An 18200-nucleotide genomic window follows, 5' to 3' on the forward strand; every position below is an offset into this window, starting at 1 on the left:
AAATACAATTAATAATAGTTTTGTTATGTGTTTTATTTTATTTAATTTATGTATAATATATGTATATACTGAAAACACATTGCCATTTTTGAAAACAGATGATATAACAAATAAATTTTTTATGTTTTTATTTTAATTCTGGTTGTTTTAGGAACGTGCCTTATTGTTAAAGATATTCTAGTTTGCCTTTTTAAAGTTTGCCCAATTTCATATGATTCTGAACATTTATGAAAATTAGCTAAGTCTTGACTCACTGAATCAGCAGTGACATCATCTATTCCATGTAAATAATTCTCATAAAAATCATCTTGGACAATCAAAAGACTCCTTTTTTCTAATAAAATAGAATGTTTTTCTTCATTTTCGGTTTGATTTTCAGTCTTTTTTGTGAAATGTATAACAGTATGTGATCCACACGACACTGTTGTAATAGTAGGGTAGAATAACGGTCCATCTGTATGCGGCATGATCCCTTGTCCAGATAAATATTCATTGGCCAATATGTGGTTGGGAACTTTTCCATTCATCAAATCCAGACTGTTAATTCGATTTAAATACTCTTGCAACCAATCCGGAATTGGCTCCGCTATCATACCTTTAGGATGTGGAATCCCCCCCCAATTCTGCAATCTTCGATTGAGCAATTGGGTCCATTTTGGTTTGGGGACATCATAAATGCGAGCAATCAATGCATTTTCCTCTGTTTCTGTGATAAATTCTGGAATGTAATACACTGTCGAGGGAATCTGTAAAATTATTTTTTTTACAAATCATTTAAACATGAAGAGATAAATTTATATATATATGTACGTTATCATTTATTTTATTATGAAAAGGTCATAGTTAAATGTAAGTAAAAAATCAATAAGCTAATTTTCTTACAGAGGACTTAAGAACTCTTATTGATTTTCCTAAACGGCATGTTACTTAGCAACAAATCTCTAACAGTAGCAACAGAACATCTCATACACATCAAAGAGATTCTAGTATCTTAAGCATGCTCTCGAAAGTTCATTATAGTACATATTTTAAATACAGAACATCTAAGATCAATTGATTATTTTATAATCATGTTCATAGCACACCTTGATAAAACTTCGAAATCAGAAGAAAGTGATGACTCAACGGAATATAGTGTGGATAAAAAATATGCTGTTTTACAAAATAACCATAGACGTCTATTGGGTAAGTGTTTATGCAGAAAAATCGTTGAAAATTGTATATTAAATAGCGTAAAATTATATAATAATATTTCAGGTGTTACAACAGCACTTACGGAAGCGTTAGAAAATACCGTAAGAGGAAATCAGTTTGATTTAGAAGAAACCTTGAATAATTGCATGGCAATATATCCAGAACTTTTTACATTGCAAAATAAAAAAATACGTTCAAAATTAAAATCCACAAGACTTTACACAACTCCAGGTATTAAAAAAAAAAATTAAATCTACTGATATTATTAGTATTTAAATGATTTAACTCTTAAGTTATTTTATATATTTTTCAAATATCAGTCACATATATTTTATTATTTATTTGCTTTTTCACATTGATCATCTTATAATTTCATTTCATCTTGCATTCATTTCGTTTTAGGAATATCATAAAAGTTAATAATATAATAATCAGATAATAATTCAACGAGTTTAATTTAAAATGATATAGAATAGGTGCATGCCATTGTAAAACAAAACTGAATTTATGAGAATTTTTCTAATTTAAATAGCTTCAGATTACACCGATATCGGTGATAATTATGAAACAGTAAATAGAGCAGATAATTCCTATAAAAGTTCCAACTCTCAGTCATCAATATCATATCGAAAACCAAAAGGGTTGAAAACTCGCGATGAAGCATCTGAATCTGCCTTATTCATTGACCATGAAGCAAATGAATACGACAAGTTTGATAAACTGAATGGTCAAGGAATGCGGTTCAAAAAGGAGTTTCACCACAATAAAGATAAATTACCCATTAAATTAATGGATGATTTGAATACTTCAAGCAATATAAGTGATACCACACCATATTTAATACTGACTCCTGATAATAAAAGAAACAGTATATCATCTCAATTAAGCGACGCTGAAAGTTTCAAATTACATCGAATGCAAGAGAATAAGCAGTTTTCAGGATTTGGTAGTCATATGAATCGAGAACAGGTGGATGAAAACAGATATGTGGTCAAGCATCCTGAAAGTGATAGTGAACAATATAAAAACTACTCTAATAATCAAGCACATCAAAAATCCCTGGATGCAAATTCGTTTTTATTATCAAACGAACTTTTAAATAATAATCATATTCCATATGGAATTACAGTGCAGCAAAATTCTTCATCTCATCCTATAATGGGACAGACAGTTCCTAATGGTGATGTTTTTATTAAAATTAAATCTGAACTGTTGGAAAATAATAACAGATTTATTAATGATATTCCAACAATCACTAATAGACCAAATCAAAAATTCAACAGTACACCAAAAAAGTCTATTATCAAAAGCCCCCTGGAGACCTGCATTATTATTACGAGCCACATAAATTCTGAATTTTATAACACTAATGATAAAATGAATTCAACATTATTGGATGATGAAAATGAACTACAAGACTCTCATATCATGAGTGAAAGAGGAACATCGAGATATCTTGACGATGAAGACATTTTACCCAAAAATCATTCACATCTTTCTAAAGATATTGCTATAGATAAATTGCAAAAGTTATCAACGGGATTGAAAGTACAAACAAATGTAATGCAAACTACGCCAACCAATAAAGAACCAACAATATATAAAGAGAAAAAAATTAATAACAACGAATTAGTTCGAAAACATTCACATGGTGAATTATCAACATCAGAATGCATAAAAAGATCTGAAATATACGGGCTTACGTTTGGAATTGATACAACAAAAAGTTATTATGAAACGCTAAAGAGCAAATTGGCCACAGGTTCTGTGAAAGATTGTGCGTCAATTTTACAATCATTGAGACTTGTAAGTTGTGCTTAAATTTAATTTAAGATAAATAACCTTTGTGTGTAAAAAACCATAAACATGATTTTTTTATATTTACAGAAATTAATACACACTCTAGCAAAAGAAAGATCGGATTTAATGACATCATATATTGAAAATGATATTTTAAATATAAATGGCGAGGTTACATTGCTCGATCAATTACTACCAAAGGAAATCATTAACGGCTGGGATTTAATTCTTCAGCAAATACTATTAAAATTTTTAAACACTATGAGTTCAATTTGGAAAGGCAGAGATTATCTTACTAGCAATACAAAGGTCGTGACATGTCTTCACAGCTATTTTTTTGAAAAATACAAAGTAGGAACATCAACAGACGTCGTATCGCGAGATATGCTCATAGCAATTCTCCATAAATTGAGCACACGGCTAAGTCAACAAGCAGTACTGCTAAATACAGGTTGTTAATGTTTGTATAACAATATAAACAGTATTGTTAACAAAGTTGTAATGCATAAAAATTGAATTTACAGGTTTGGTGGAAAAGATATTTTACAACGTATACGAAGGGCACGAATTAATGTCAACATACAGAGTGAGGCATAGTTTAGGCGTGTTAATTAATTTATGTGTACATGATGATGGTAGAAATAGCTTGGAGCCTGTGTGTTCAGAAATGTTGAATTTATTGATATCACTTCTAAAGAAGAAAGATAAAAAAATTATACCTTATGTAGCACGATTGATATACGTTCTCATGGCAAATGAAACATTTCATAAAAAGGCAAAAGATATAAACTTACTAAAAGATTTAGAGCAATCGATAAACGTAAGTCTTTACCTTGTAATTGAAATATTGAATGAAATAATTTTGTATATTAGCGAATAAAATTTACAGGTCGATAATAAGCGGTTAAAATTACAACTTGATGTTTTAAAATCAGTAATTGATCAGGATCATCCTCATCAATATTTGAATGGCACAGAAGATAATTTTTTAGCAAACATCGTAAGAAAGACTGTTTTGTAATCATTATTTTATTTTATTAAATTGAAGAATTAAATGTGCTATTTTTATGTACAGGAAGCAGAAATGGATGAATTGGAAGAAGAGGTTGAAGTAGGTGAACCGTTTTTATCGGAAAATCAATCAGGTATTATGAATCAATTATAAATATTATACAATCAATGAATCCCATAATTTAATATCTATATATTTTAATATTCTAGAATGTCCGAACTTTATAAGTAGTATAGAAGAAAGTCCAATAAAAATGAAGAACAAGAATCTTGTTGATAATATAAAGAAACCTACTAAATCTACTAAACAAAGCGAGATTAAAAAATCAGAAAATATCTTAAAGATCAACAGAAAACCACAAAAGAAAATTGCTACTTCGCAAAAAAACAATATAATTCAACAAAAGCCACAAATTGTAGAAAAACCAGCAACAAAAAAAGAAAAATCTAAACCCACGATCAATCAAAACGACACAATAAAATCAAATGCTATTAAAGCAACCAAAACAGAAACAACCAAATGTGATAAAATGTCGATAGCAAATTTTCATGAAATAGTGGAGAGTTTTGATGAAATTCCGACTAGCTATATAGTTTTAAATGAAACATCAAATTTTGGGAATAATGACTCAGATCTGCATATGACTTCAATTCCAGAAAACACAAATGAATGCGATTCCACACCACTGAACGACAAGGAATGTGATAAAGTAGGTGAAAATGCAGATCTTAACTTGAACAACATGAGCTTTGTACTTCTGAGCGAAAATGAGTCAAGTAAGAGTGCAAGTTTGGATTTAAATTTGGGTTTATCATCAGAAAGTAGTGATTCGGCAGATAGAGCCGTTTTAGATGTTGAAGAAGAAAACACAAATGTGACACCGGAGCAGGCAAGAGATGAAAAACCATCATCGACCAATAATTATTTGATGGTCCATTCGAGTGGAAGTCCCAAAGTGAGTTTATTTATTCAACATGGAAAGATAACGGCCATTGATTATGATTATTGTGAAGAAACCAAAGAAATACAATCTCCTATCGAGCATGGTAATATGTTCAAGAACAATCGACAGTCACCCTACAAGGGACTTTTAACCGAAGGTAGAAAGAGTTTGAGAGCTAAACCTACAGTAATTTCTAAAATTAAGCGATCCAATACCACTAAAAATACAAATAATGAAGATACACCCCAAGAAGAGACATCTTCAATGCCGAATGAAATTCAAATTTGATAATATACACTTAGATTTGTTTTGCTTTGATACTCACAGTGCTAAGTTTATATTTTTGAAGATTTTCCATTAAGTCTTTCATTATTCTGAAATTAAAAATTTTGTATTAGAAATATCATTAACTATATTTTTGTTTGGTTAAATGTAATACATATATGTATATACAACCCAAAAAAATTGTTGACATTTAGAAATACAAGAATAGTCTATTAAATAATTATTAATTATTTATTTTCAAACATTTTTATTTATTTAATAAATATTATAGATAATTAAAAATATTTCTCAGAAATAATTTTTAAAAAAGATTGACATTTACAGTTATTTTTTTTAAATATTGATATTATATATTAAAAATATTTCCATCATAATTCTTCCATTTTGATTGTCAATATTTGATCGTTTTATATGTATAAAAACATACATATATACACATATGTTGTGAATTTGTTATAAAAATAAATCTATATTCTATTAAATGTTGCAACTTATTTACATGTCAAATAAATATATAATTAAAATTTATTCTAAAAAAAATTTAAACTGTTTTTTTATGCATATTATAAAAATACATGTCCGTGAGAATTTAATGGAGGCTTTCAAATCGTATTATATATTTATATTCACAAATAGTCACTTTGTAGGCTTAAGATTTAATACTTATAAATTAATTGTTAAGACTTATTTAAATTGTATAGGAACAGATATCTCTAACCGTTTCTAAAGATCAAATTTATTGTAAGTAATGAAATAAATAAAAAAACGCTTCAATGAATGTCTGCCAAGTTTCAAGTACATATTCTTATACAAACTGGAATAGTTGAAGTCATTTATACAATGGAATGCACATTTCCAACATTTATCACCCTTCGAATTGTTTTTGGTTTAATAATATACATGACATTTACAGTTATGTGTGGTAATACAAGTAAAATAAAGATATATATCCAATAAGATATTGGTACTGATGAACCAAATGGATAGACCCAATATCCTCGTCTAGTTGCATCTCTAGTATGATGGCTGATAGTGGCAGCAAACATTATCCAGCCAAAAGTGTTCATATTTTGATTATTAAATAATAATGAAGATCCAATTAATATCGAACACACCACAACTGCTAAAGACGTACAATGTAGAAAAGGTCTCGTTTTCAATAGTTGAATATCCTAGTGAAATTTATTTAAATTAAAACCCAAATTTAGCAAAAAAATATTTTGAAGTGGAAATTTAAGCCAATTAGAATAAATACCTGCAATTTCAGAGATTTTGCAGCAATGAAGTGATCAATATCTATCAAAGACGATATGGCAGTGCATAAGAATATTTCCAAAATTGAATCATACGAAAATATGGAAATTTTTCTATATAGATTTATAATGCTCCATGTGAGTCCACCTATGATGGCATGAGTACCATTATCAACTAAGGCTTTAAATATAGGATAATCCTCAAAATGTGTAACAAGCACATCACCCAAAATTGCAGATAAGCCTAAAGACAATGTCAAAATTAATTTGACTAGCATATTATTCAAAACCTGTAACAATCAAATTTGGGATATAAGAATGCACAATGATTAGTACGAAAACGGTTAAAAATTGAAAGCCTCCAAAATTAGTTGATTATTTAAATTAAGCAAATTTTCTAATAACGAAATAAAATAAAGTAAAAAATAAATGGAAATAATTGTATTAATAAGATACATATATAGATGGTATATTGATTGAAATTATGCACTAACATTTTCTATTTAGTAGACGAGATGACAATTTGTGAAATGTCACGTCAATCGTAAACAAAACCAGGGCTGCCAGTACCTTTCTAGATTTAGTGTGGCAAGCAATAAAAATTCTTAATACAAAAAAATAAATAAATAAAGTTCGGTGATTACTGGTCACAAAGTCACTAAAATCTGTATAACGGAACATCTGGCATCCATCCGTCCATCATACTAACGAGAACTTGAGTGCCAAATATTGTGTATTCACGATTTTCAAGGAAAAAGTTTTCTTCTTGACCACCGCAATGTGACGAATAGTCCAATTACCAATAAATAAATTGGGAAAGAGGTTCAGATAGATTTTATTTTACGTAAAAATACAATTAATAAAATTATTTAAATGGTTAAAACCCAAAATAATTTTGCTCAAGTTTCTGTAGTAGGGATAAAATTATGGTAATTGATTATTAATCTCATCACGATTACTTAACCCTTTGGCTGCTACGAGGTTTTTCAATGTCCAAGCGAAAAATGCTAACATTTGTAATTACTTTATAAAAAAATAAATATAATGTATTTTTTTACATACTTGCTTCGCCGAACGCGCGTAATTTTTTTAATACTTTATATACATTTTTAAGAAGCAGTTGTGGACTCGCGCTCTCTCTTTCTGTCTTGCTTTTACATGCGTGCGTGCGAAAGAGATACCTACATATATACACTAAATAAGTTTTGACGATTGTTTCCGACGCATTATTTTTTTCAATAATCTATTTTTAGACATCGATGTATTTGTCGTTGTTAAAACATGCGATACATTTGAAACAGGTAGCGGTCTTTCTTTCTTTCTTTCTTGGATGCGAAGTTTCTAATAATCAAATAATTTTTCAACATGTATCATAAACATTTTGTATGCATTTCAGTTGTATTTGATTGATTGCACGAATTCGTGACGTCTCGTGACCTATATAATTGAAAGCGGATTTCTATTGTTTTTTGCCATTTATTTTAACTCTGCAAAATGATATCGGACAGTGAAAGTGACGAAAGCGAAATAATAGCTCCTCGCCGAGGAACTCGACAAATCAGCAGCTCTACTGATTCTGAAAATGAATTTATCGACAATAATCAATTCCCAAGTAATAACTCCTTATATGACTTTGACAACGAACCCGAAATTTACTTTGATGATGAACCCGAAATTGAAGAGCTTTTAAAAAATTGATAAATATTTATAAAGCTTGATTGAAAAATAAATATAAATACGTATATAAAAAAAATGTTTCGTGCCACTGATGCGCTGGCAAAGAAAGTAATGAAATACGACAATTAATGACGTCAACAACGATCGTCGTAGCAATCTTCGCCGATTTCAAAACAACGATTTATCGTTGTTGTAGCAGTCAAAGGGTTAAGACAACTTTTGCCATGAAAATCGCGAATACAGAATATTTGGCACTCGAGTTCTCGTTAGTATGATGGACTTTTTGCCTGCCAGATATACATATTTGAGTGAGCGCTTTGAGACTTATAACCACCGAACCAAAATTATAAGTTCAACATTTAGCACCATCTTATGGCCAAATTAATGACAACTGACATTTGAAACTTACTTAGTCCAGGCATGCTAATATGAGTAAAGGTAAAATCATTGTTCTATTTAATCATGAATTCTGATCTGAACCGAAATTCTAAAACAATATATGTTCTCCATCAGATGTCAATTTGAAACCTGAACAAATAGTATTAATGTCAGATTATGAACTGCTTAAAATAAAAGGATTAAGCGGTGAAGATTTGTCCAAATTGAAAGTAAATGCCGCCAATAACTTGCTACCGAATGGCTTCAAAACTGGTTGATTATTAATATAAATGAATAGTTTGAAGTTTTCCTCTAAACATGCATATGACTGACTATTGTGTTAACAGTTGTGGAGATGGGCAAATCTCAAAGCAAAATATCAACTGGATGTCCACATATAGACAAAATTTTAAATGGTGGATTGGATCGAAAATGTATCACAGAAATCTATGGTGAATCGGGATGCGGGAAGACACAATTTGCTTTGCAGATAGCAACAAATTCATGGAATACAGGTAACTTTTCAAATCTAAAAATCCAAATTCAATTTTGTAACTCGTCTTTTAATGTTACTCATCTTAATGACACGTAGGAGTGGTATATTTATGTACGGAAGATGTTTTCCCTTCAAAGCGACTTCATCAACTATTTGAATTTATCAATCCAAAATATAAGAATATGGACTTGTCCAAATATGGAGAAAAAATATTCATCTTACAAATAACCGAAGTGGTAATAATGATCTTATAATAGTTAGATTTGTATTTTATAAAAACTGCTTTACCGAATTGTGCCAATGATTTTCAGGACGACTTAATAAAATGCATAAATATTCAACTGCCCTGTCTATTAGAATCAAACAAATCAATTAGCGTGGTGATAGTAGATTCAGTTGCAGCGCCATTTCGAGGAGATTACCAAGAAAGTAAGTTGAATAACAAATAGCTTCTCATGATTATTCAAATATTCTATCAACTGATATTTGTTTAAACACAGTGAGCTCTAATCTAAGTAGAGCTCAACATCTCAAAGAAGTCGGTATCGGGCTTTTAAAATGTGCCAAATCATATAATCTGGCTGTCTTATGCATCAACCAAGTAAGTGCTAAAAATGTATAATTTTCATGTTCTATACTAGTAATTTTAAACACTCCGCGGTTTGCAGGTATCTTCAAATCTTGCAGCAAGCTCAACTAATAGCATAATACCGTGTTTGGGGTTGGTATGGTCAAACATGATTACAGTTAGGATTAATGTAAGAAAAACAAATAAATATTTTAGAATCAATCATGAACTTTATAAAAATAATATTATAAAAGAAATCAAGTCACTAGAAGAAAAGACTGATTCAAAGCAATTGATGGAATTAAATATCAGAGAATTTCAGGTAATGTTTTCACCTGATATATATAATGATGAAGTTATTAATTATATAATTGTGACCAAAGGTATAATGAGTTTGATGAATTGTTAGTTTTCCGTAATTTAATTTATTATACATAATACCTATATATAATGAACTACTATTATATATGGAAAAAATTAACTAAATAAGTAATTTTATTTGTAATATCAATTTAAAAATGCACAATTTCAGTATTTCAAAATGCATTCTGAAATAATGACAAACATTAAACCAAAATAACTGTGGACATTTAATAAATAGTAAGTTTCTAGGGAAATACTTTTACACGCTAATGTTTTATAAAAATTGTAAAATTATAAGCTAACATAATCGTCCATTATAAACTAATCTTAATTTTTACACACCTCCTTTACGTTTTTAGAAAGTATAAGTTTTGTCACATTAAGTGTTTTCAATATTTATTTCTGACAAAAAGATTGCTAAATGTTTCAATAAAAAATAAACAAAACTGTTTCTGTATTTATTTACAACAAAAAAAGTTAATAGTTGTCTTTTAATTTAACATAATAAAAATTTCATCAAGAAACTCTCCCTCGACATAAAATTACCATACATTTAAATATTTATTGCTTCAAATTGATTGAGCTGCTATTATATACCTTTAATGTTTGTATCCTCCAAAAAACTTAAATAACAAAACAAAAGAAAAAATTCAAAAAGTTTTTCGAATATATAAATCATTAAATACATGTTTTATTGAGCTAATTTAATGTTAACGGCAGCATATTTAGTAAAATGTGATCTGGAGCAGTCTTATTCCAAGTATGCACATCAGATACAAGATGAATCAGTCGATAACCAAGCTCGCACTAGCGTAACTCACAGATGAATCGTCCATAGTCCGACATTGGGTTGATTGAGCATACCTTCAAGGTAAATTATCGTTAAAACTACAATTATGAACAATTTAACACAAACAGTGATATAACAAATACCTTAAAAACTTAAGCGAGCATTGTCTTGATCTAGCTAAAGGTGCGCAAGCCTAAAAAACAAAGCATACGTTACAAAATCAGATATCTAATTATTATTATATTAATTTTTACAACATGCATTAGAACATTTACCTGGAGCAAAACACTAATGGGATGCCTTCCACATATTGTGTTACGGTATTTATTCAAATACTCAGTAAAAGCTTGAGGACTTAGTGATTCTATCAAATCCATTCCCTATAACGAGAAAAGTTAACATGATTAATTTTATAAAAATTTCACTTTTATACATATGTATGTTATTAGGGAAACAGAAAATCTTACCTGTTTGTCCAAATTTTCAATACTTTGATGTATTTGACCACAACGCTTTTCATAATGGGTGTAATTAAAACGAACACCCCAATGGCAAAAATCTGACGAAACAACGAACAGATTTTGAGGATCTCCTAAATAAGAAGTTAAAATACGCCCGTACCTAAAAATATAATGAGTCAAAAGATATACTGTTTGTTTTCAAGTTAAAACTAATATTTTGAAAAATAGCGTATAATAATATGTTTTACTAACATGGCTTCTTTATCAGAAGTAAGTGATCCTACTAAAATTGGGATAATAGTAAACTGATTCTTATACCTGTAGCAAAAAAAAAAAAATTACATTAAAATTTTTACAAAAAAAAATTTAAACTGAAAATATACAAAATCTAAAAACACTCACTCTTCCATAACTTTTGCGATGTATGGAAGATGCATTTCAATAGAGTGCTCATCCTCATCGGTCCTTTTGTCCATCCATTCAAATTCGCCAGTGGCCTCTAATTGAGAATAAACTAAAAAGGCGAAAAACATTAATGTATCAAATCGTAGATTTTAATCATATGAATACGGACGTAGCAACAGACTCTCAGAATCAATTTTTAAATCATATATCGGCGTCTCATATTTTTGTGCTTCCGATAAAGCACATCCTGACAGTCTTACATGGTGACTTGGTCCAAGTATAAAAATACGTTTTCTGCAAACAAACTAATCTTTACATTTATGAAGAATAGTAATATATTTAAAATAAAAATCGAAATGATCTAAATATAAGAACCAATAATCGTTATAATCAGCAGCAATTTATATACTCACACTACAGCTGGACTGACTTGTCTATAAGCAAATGCAGCACAGGCACCACAATAAGAATATCCAGCATGGCTGAAAATACATCAAGGTTTAAACATTACATGAGTGCATATTCAAAATTTTATTTTAATAAATTGCTTTCTGTTGAATAATATATTTACGGTGCAATGATGGCTCGTGCTGGTCCATGACATAAATCAGCTTTCGAAAGCCAATTTTCTAGCTGCCTAGATAGGTCAGCTCCTGTAGATCGAAAATAAAGTTCTTTCAAAAATGCATTCCTTCAAGATCTTACTATAAACAGATTTTATGCGCACACACACATAATACGAAAAAGGATATATGTAAATAAAAGCAGTTAAAAATTTTCAGAATAATTTATTATATTTTAATGTATTAACATAAATTTTAAGGGCATGTATTAATATGAGTTTACGATGAATTTTTATTTTCTCTAGCAGCCGTAAGCACCAAATCCATTGTTTCAAAGTTCAATTCTGATAATTTATCCGAGGTATTGGTGATTATGCTGTCATAAAGTTCTGGAAGCACTCGATTATGTTTCATGACATCCTCACTAATTTCCGTTTGAATAGTACAACTTTCTTTCAAATTGTCTGACATCTTCTCAATTTTACAAACATTATTTTCGTTTTCTGAAGATTTTTTTTGTAGTCCTTCAAGTATATTAATTGTCTCTTTAATGGCAGCATTCAATTCCTCAAATCCTGTTTCTTTATTGTAGCCAACATCGACATTTTTCAGATAGAGACGATCGCAATATTGACGACCTTTCACATTCAAGTCGTCCAAAATGTCACTGACATCCTGCTGAGCTAATCCTTCACTGAATTGTCGATTATTGCTTTCTTGACATTCCAATGTTCTGGAAAGATAACAAAAATTCTATATGTATGAAAAATTTGGTTAATTTTGCATTACGTTTATCGCTATAAATTTTATAAATATTGTTTTATCTGTATCTTATCCGGAGACTTTTAGTTGTATTAATTGATATATGGTCGAAAATTTATTTTATACAAAGTAAAAGCAAATCCATAGAATTAAATAACGAGCAGTCTAATCGGTCCCTAATCTCGGCTTGGTGCCAACTTTAATATGCAGTCTACCTTCACATATCTACTATAGTGTGCGATCTAACTTCACGTTTTTACTTTAATATGCGGTCTCACTGTCTCAGTTCTCGCGTGCGACACTAAGACTGAATAATACCAACCGTAACAACCTAATCTTAAATGAATAGGGCCAACCCTAACCTAACCCTTAAATAAACAGATGTTGGCTGCTAAGATATGTTTTTTTTATGAAAATATTGATGAAATAAAAGTTAAAAAAGCACATCTTAGCAGCCAACACCTCTTTATTTAAGGGTCAGGTTAGGTAAAGGTTATTATTATTTATTTATTTATATAGCAAACTGCTAATACATATAACACAAAATAACAACAAAAAATTATAAATCATATTCCACAAAGGTATCCATTAACACCCTTCAAGAAAACATCAATGTTATTAGAACTTCTAATGCTTTCAGGAAGGGCATTATACATTTGAACACCTCCTGCAGTTTTAGCTTTCTTAACTCTACCTATAATTAATTTATTCCTATTTCTCGTTTTATAATTATGTATATCTCTATTCCTAACTATATGATTATTAAAACATTTGGGTAATAGATTCTTATCTAGCTTATATATATAAACTTTAAAGTGCTTACTTTAAGACTATTTCTAATGTCCAACCATTTCAATTCATCTAACATACTTCTTACATTCTTACGCTTCCTCACATTCAAAATTGCACGCATCGCTCTATTCTGCACTTCCTGGAGTTTATCAATACACAAACCACTAAATAGATTGAGCACTGTAGCACAGTATACAGTATGAGGCCGTACAATACAATTATATATCAATATTTTGCTTTTTATGCTTAATAAATTTCTTAACCTACAAAGTACACCAACTTTTTTTGCCATTTTTCTAATAATATAATCTGCGTGCATCTTAAAACTTAATTTACAATCCAAATACAAGGTTGGCCCTATTAATTTAAAATTAGGTTGTTATGGTCGGTATTTTCTTCGCTGCTAACGATATTTTGATAGAAATGCTTGGACTACATTATGGGGCGGCAGGAAAAAACAAAAATTACAATAAACAGGTCGTTGCTACGATACAAATAGTCGACTGCGATTCAAAGGTAGACCGCATACTAAAGTAGCACCCTCGGCTTTTACCCAAAAGTTAATATAGTAGATGATATAATATTGTAAAGTTGAGACAACACACATACCTATGTTGGTGAGCGAGCGAGGCCAGTTGGGCCATGCGTTTGTGAGTCTCCTCCAACTGAACCCTGTTGATCTCCAAGCGGGTGGTCAAGGCGACGAGCCGCGCCTCATTCTCGTCCTGATGATTTTCCACCGCCACCTCAGCCATCTGCTGACAGAACAGAGTCTGCAAGAGGCGGTTGTGGGTGAGGGCCGCCTGCGACTCCGGATCCCGCTCCAAGCTCTCGGCGATGGTCGAGTTCAACGTCCGGTTGTGTCTTCGCTGCATCTTTCCTCGACGTCAACGAAAACGCCACAAACGTCATAAACGTCACTGACTACAACCGGCGACTTTCAAACGCGAGACGGAATTCGCGAGCGGACGCTCGACAGCTTGCGGTGTTCGCGAATCGCGAACACGACCGCGCGCTGCACAAAATTTCTCCTCCAATGGCTGTCGAAAACCGATCAAACAATGTCTGTACATACATATAAATATACTAGTGTTTTCCACCCGGCTTCGCTCGGTATTTGTAATATAAACCGTTTAATAGTAAACATTTTATTAAATTAATTTGAAGTTTTATTTTATTTGAATATTCGGTAATTGGATTATTAGTCACATTGCGGTGGTCACAAAGACAATTCTTGCCATTAAAATCGCGAATACGCAATATTTAGCACTCAAGTTCTCGTCAGTATGATAGTTATCGTTAGTATGATGGACTTTTCGGCTGTTCCGTTATGGAGGTTTTATTGACTTTGTGACCAGTAATCACCGAACCGAATATTCATTTGTTTTTCTACGAACCAACAATAGTTACATACAAAGTCTCTTTCGAAATTATATATTAGATACAGCGTTGTTTTCCAAAACCTTTGTTTGAAATTTCGGAATACCTGTTGTTAAATTTTCTCTTGCGAACAACGAGTTAAGGTCTGTTCATACCTATCCAGCACGACCCGTATCCTGCAGGTGTCACGCAAGTGCGGATAGTATTCTTTGGTACATTATATGGACGTATTCATACTCCATTCGCGCATGCGCATTTACGTATTCATGCGCGTCCATATAGAATGTACCAAAGAATACTATCCGCACTTGCATGACACCTGGAGGATACGGGTCGTGCTGGATAGGTATGAACAGACCTTTATTAAAACTGACATTGTGAAAAATAAAATGTGTTTTCGAGAAAAAAAAAATCTGTGGCGCTAATCTGTATTTATTCATTAATAAATACAATGAAAATAGTACTAGATTTTAGGCCATGCAATCGGTTATTGGAGCTAATCCGGTTTACCAATTATTTTTAATTTGACAGCTTTACGAGCAGACTTGCTAAATTGTTGAGGCATGTTTATAAACAAGTGTATCCCGATATATTATAAATTTGAACTTTGACATAAAAAATATATTTAAACTGCTAAAATCGGTGCACGCGTGTCACAGGTTCGTCAACCCTGGTCTATTATAATAGTAGCCAGAGGCAATGACCTCGCCTTATTAAGTTTGGGAAAGGGGTTGAATTTACGTATGTGGATCATTTGAAAATACAATTGAAAAAAAAAAACTTTAATAGCATAATTTTCTTTAAATTTTTGACAGACAACTATATGATGGCCTTTATAAAATCATTTATGTACATATGTACATATTTCATATTATTGAGTAGAATCCCTTCGGTGGCCATTTTGTTTATACAATCGTTCACACGATTATTGTAATCACGTTTATTTTTGTTTTATATTACATATAAGCTTATTCGATTAATTTAAAAAAAAATTAACGTTTATTAAATCAGACAAGAAATCTCCTAAATAATAAATACATCGATCAAAGACATGCCATTATGAGATTAACGGTATGAAAAACACGTCGCCTTAACAAAAACAAATGAATAATTTAAATTCAAAATTAATTTTGACAGAAGATCGAAATAGCTATACATATGTCATTCTTCAAATCGGGCGTCTATCAATATGAAAAAAAGTCACCTTCAAATGAAAGCATTCTGATTGCGAAAGTTAAAAATACACCACGCTCGGTAATGGATAACTCGCCCGTTGCGTGCACATGTATAGACATTATTGCAAGTGTGGAAAGCAATTGGGAACAAAGAGAAAATGGCCGAGAGTGGGCGATCGCATCAAAGTATGGATGGTATCACAGTGTGATACCATGTTTAATATGAAATTGAATGATTCAGGAAAATAATAAAATGAGAAAGATTGCAAACAGGTGCAGTTGTTTTGGCGATGGGCGGTGACGGTTGACGGGTGACGGGTGACGGGTGACGGATGACAGCCGAGTTGTAGGTTAGAATCGTGGATGCGGGAGAAGGGGTGAAGGGGTGAAGGGTGAGAGAGTGGGAACTTACCGTGATTAGAATACCAAGAGCCGGCGTGTGTCGCCCGACGAGAGCGCGCCCCGCGAGACTCTCGACCCTGCATTTTCTTTTCGTATTCGTCTCACGTTCAGGCGTTTGTCTCTGTCAGCGAACTTCGAACTTCGAATTCACCGTCCACCGACCACCGACCACCGACCACCACGCTGTCACCGGCCACCGACCGAATACACTGAGACGAAACGTAAACCGCAACACCCCTCGCCCCTCTCCCCTCGCCTCGACCTCCTACTCCTCGAACCACTTTGTCTATGACGGCGGCTACCGAGTCAACTCCTCTCTGCCGCCACTGCTCATTGCACAATTCAATGTAATCATATCATTCGTTTTTCATTTCAACTAATACAAGAAAATCTACATATATTGTATGGCTTGGAGCTTAAAATCCAAACTTATTGCATTACTGATAATCTTTTGTGCAATCGACGATGTTTTCGTTTATTACCACTATTTTTGATTTCAGTGTAGTCCTGGGATTTTTGTTTTTTAAAAGCGAAAAAAAAGTTAAAAGCGTACATATTTATAGCTAATGAAACATTTACATGTGTAATGTTTCATTAGCTATAAAAAGAATAATATATTATATCATTATTTTTGATATAATATACATACTTCTATTAGTCTACATATATATGTATGTATATAAAAATCAATGTTTGTCTGTCACGTATGCGTTCCTATACCATTCAACCGAGTGCGATGAAACTTACATGAGTTATTGTGTGTATGCCCGCGATGGTTTCTGTAAAAAAAATCACCCAAAAACGGGAACGGAGACGGGAAAAACGGGAATGAGTGGCATTGCTGTCTGCATTTTTCCGACAAATTATCATTACTGTAATTTAATTTGATTATTAAGTGTTAATTTGAAACTGAATAATTCACTAATCGAAAAACATCGAGAAACGGGAACGGGAATTGCTTGCGTTATTGTGGCATTGCAACACATGTCGGGTTAAGCTAGTTATACATAAACATCGATTATATATACTAAAAAAAATGTATAATCATTGAATTTTCACATAAATATAATTGTACTTATTTAAAATTCAAAACAAACTCCTAAAAGTGTAAAAATCCCATTTAATACGAATTTTGTGGAAATCTGCCCAATGAATATTCTAACCAATCAGATTCAAATTAGAAACTTAAATATACTAATAGATGTTGATTGATTTGAGAAAATTTATAAACAATTCATGAAAATGATAGAATGGATGAAATTGATAATCATTATTGGCTTCATCATATTATATTTCGCCATGCGAACTTTTAGTAATTTGATCATTAATTAATTCCTGAAAACAACTCATCCATCGGAATTCTAGGTAGTATTTAATCGTACGTAAATTAATCAAATTTCAATCAATCGAAAATAATTTCTCCCAAATCACTCATTGATTTAAAAGAATACTGTTCTATGATTCAAAGCAAACTACGATTTATATATTTTTATGTGTTAAA

The 18200-nt window shown here is 31.3% G+C and overlaps 5 protein-coding genes across 8 annotated transcripts; 2 read left to right on the plus strand and 3 right to left on the minus strand.

The window, feature by feature from the left end:
• Positions 1–43: 43 nt before the first annotated feature.
• LOC143923043 (putative RNA/DNA demethylase ALKBH6) lies at positions 44–7055 on the minus strand. Of its 4 annotated transcripts, XM_077446522.1 has the most exons (6): positions 6982–7033; positions 6714–6777; positions 6490–6635; positions 6224–6406; positions 5275–5323; positions 44–746 (listed from the first exon to the last, which is right to left on the minus strand). In XM_077446522.1, the coding sequence occupies exons 4-6, from the start codon at positions 6244–6246 to the stop codon at positions 120–122; spliced, it is 699 nt and encodes a 232-aa protein (XP_077302648.1). In that variant the 5' UTR covers positions 6247–6406; positions 6490–6635; positions 6714–6777; positions 6982–7033; the 3' UTR covers positions 44–119. The 4 variants fall into 4 exon arrangements, with proteins under 4 accessions (XP_077302648.1, XP_077302647.1, XP_077302650.1 ...); XM_077446521.1 differs by having other exon boundaries at positions 6203–6406; positions 6490–6777; positions 6982–7055; XM_077446524.1 differs by having other exon boundaries at positions 6050–6406; positions 6490–6777; positions 6982–7055.
• Positions 930–5448, plus strand: LOC143923042 (uncharacterized). Its single transcript, XM_077446518.1, has 7 exons — positions 930–1185; positions 1258–3000; positions 3082–3445; positions 3519–3814; positions 3884–3994; positions 4070–4139; positions 4216–5448. Exons 2-7 carry the CDS (start codon positions 1930–1932, stop codon positions 5235–5237), a joined length of 2934 nt encoding a protein of 977 aa, XP_077302644.1. The 5' UTR covers positions 930–1185; positions 1258–1929; the 3' UTR covers positions 5238–5448.
• A 1478-nt stretch (positions 7056–8533) lies between the features above and the next one.
• Positions 8534–10435, plus strand: LOC143909865 (DNA repair protein XRCC3-like). The gene is made up of 7 exons (XM_077428106.1): positions 8534–8602; positions 8678–8815; positions 8890–9057; positions 9135–9274; positions 9350–9467; positions 9539–9639; positions 9707–10435. The coding sequence occupies exons 1-7, from the start codon at positions 8593–8595 to the stop codon at positions 10013–10015; spliced, it is 984 nt and encodes a 327-aa protein (XP_077284232.1). The 5' UTR covers positions 8534–8592; the 3' UTR covers positions 10016–10435.
• Positions 9820–17206, minus strand: LOC143909866 (protein MEMO1). Its single transcript, XM_077428108.1, has 10 exons — positions 16710–17206; positions 12197–12278; positions 12039–12107; positions 11807–11919; positions 11623–11734; positions 11473–11538; positions 11227–11380; positions 11035–11139; positions 10903–10952; positions 9820–10833 (listed from the first exon to the last, which is right to left on the minus strand). Exons 1-10 carry the CDS (start codon positions 16780–16782, stop codon positions 10755–10757), a joined length of 903 nt encoding a protein of 300 aa, XP_077284234.1. The 5' UTR covers positions 16783–17206; the 3' UTR covers positions 9820–10754.
• Positions 12398–15132, minus strand: LOC143909867 (uncharacterized). Its single transcript, XM_077428109.1, has 2 exons — positions 14352–15132; positions 12398–12921 (listed from the first exon to the last, which is right to left on the minus strand). Exons 1-2 carry the CDS (start codon positions 14615–14617, stop codon positions 12468–12470), a joined length of 720 nt encoding a protein of 239 aa, XP_077284235.1. The 5' UTR covers positions 14618–15132; the 3' UTR covers positions 12398–12467.
• Positions 17207–18200: the final 994 nt, after the last annotated feature.

This window comes from Arctopsyche grandis, chromosome 3 (genome assembly GCF_051622035.1).
Source record: "Arctopsyche grandis isolate Sample6627 chromosome 3, ASM5162203v2, whole genome shotgun sequence".
In the NCBI taxonomy this organism is placed as follows: Eukaryota; Metazoa; Arthropoda; class Insecta; order Trichoptera; family Hydropsychidae; genus Arctopsyche; species Arctopsyche grandis.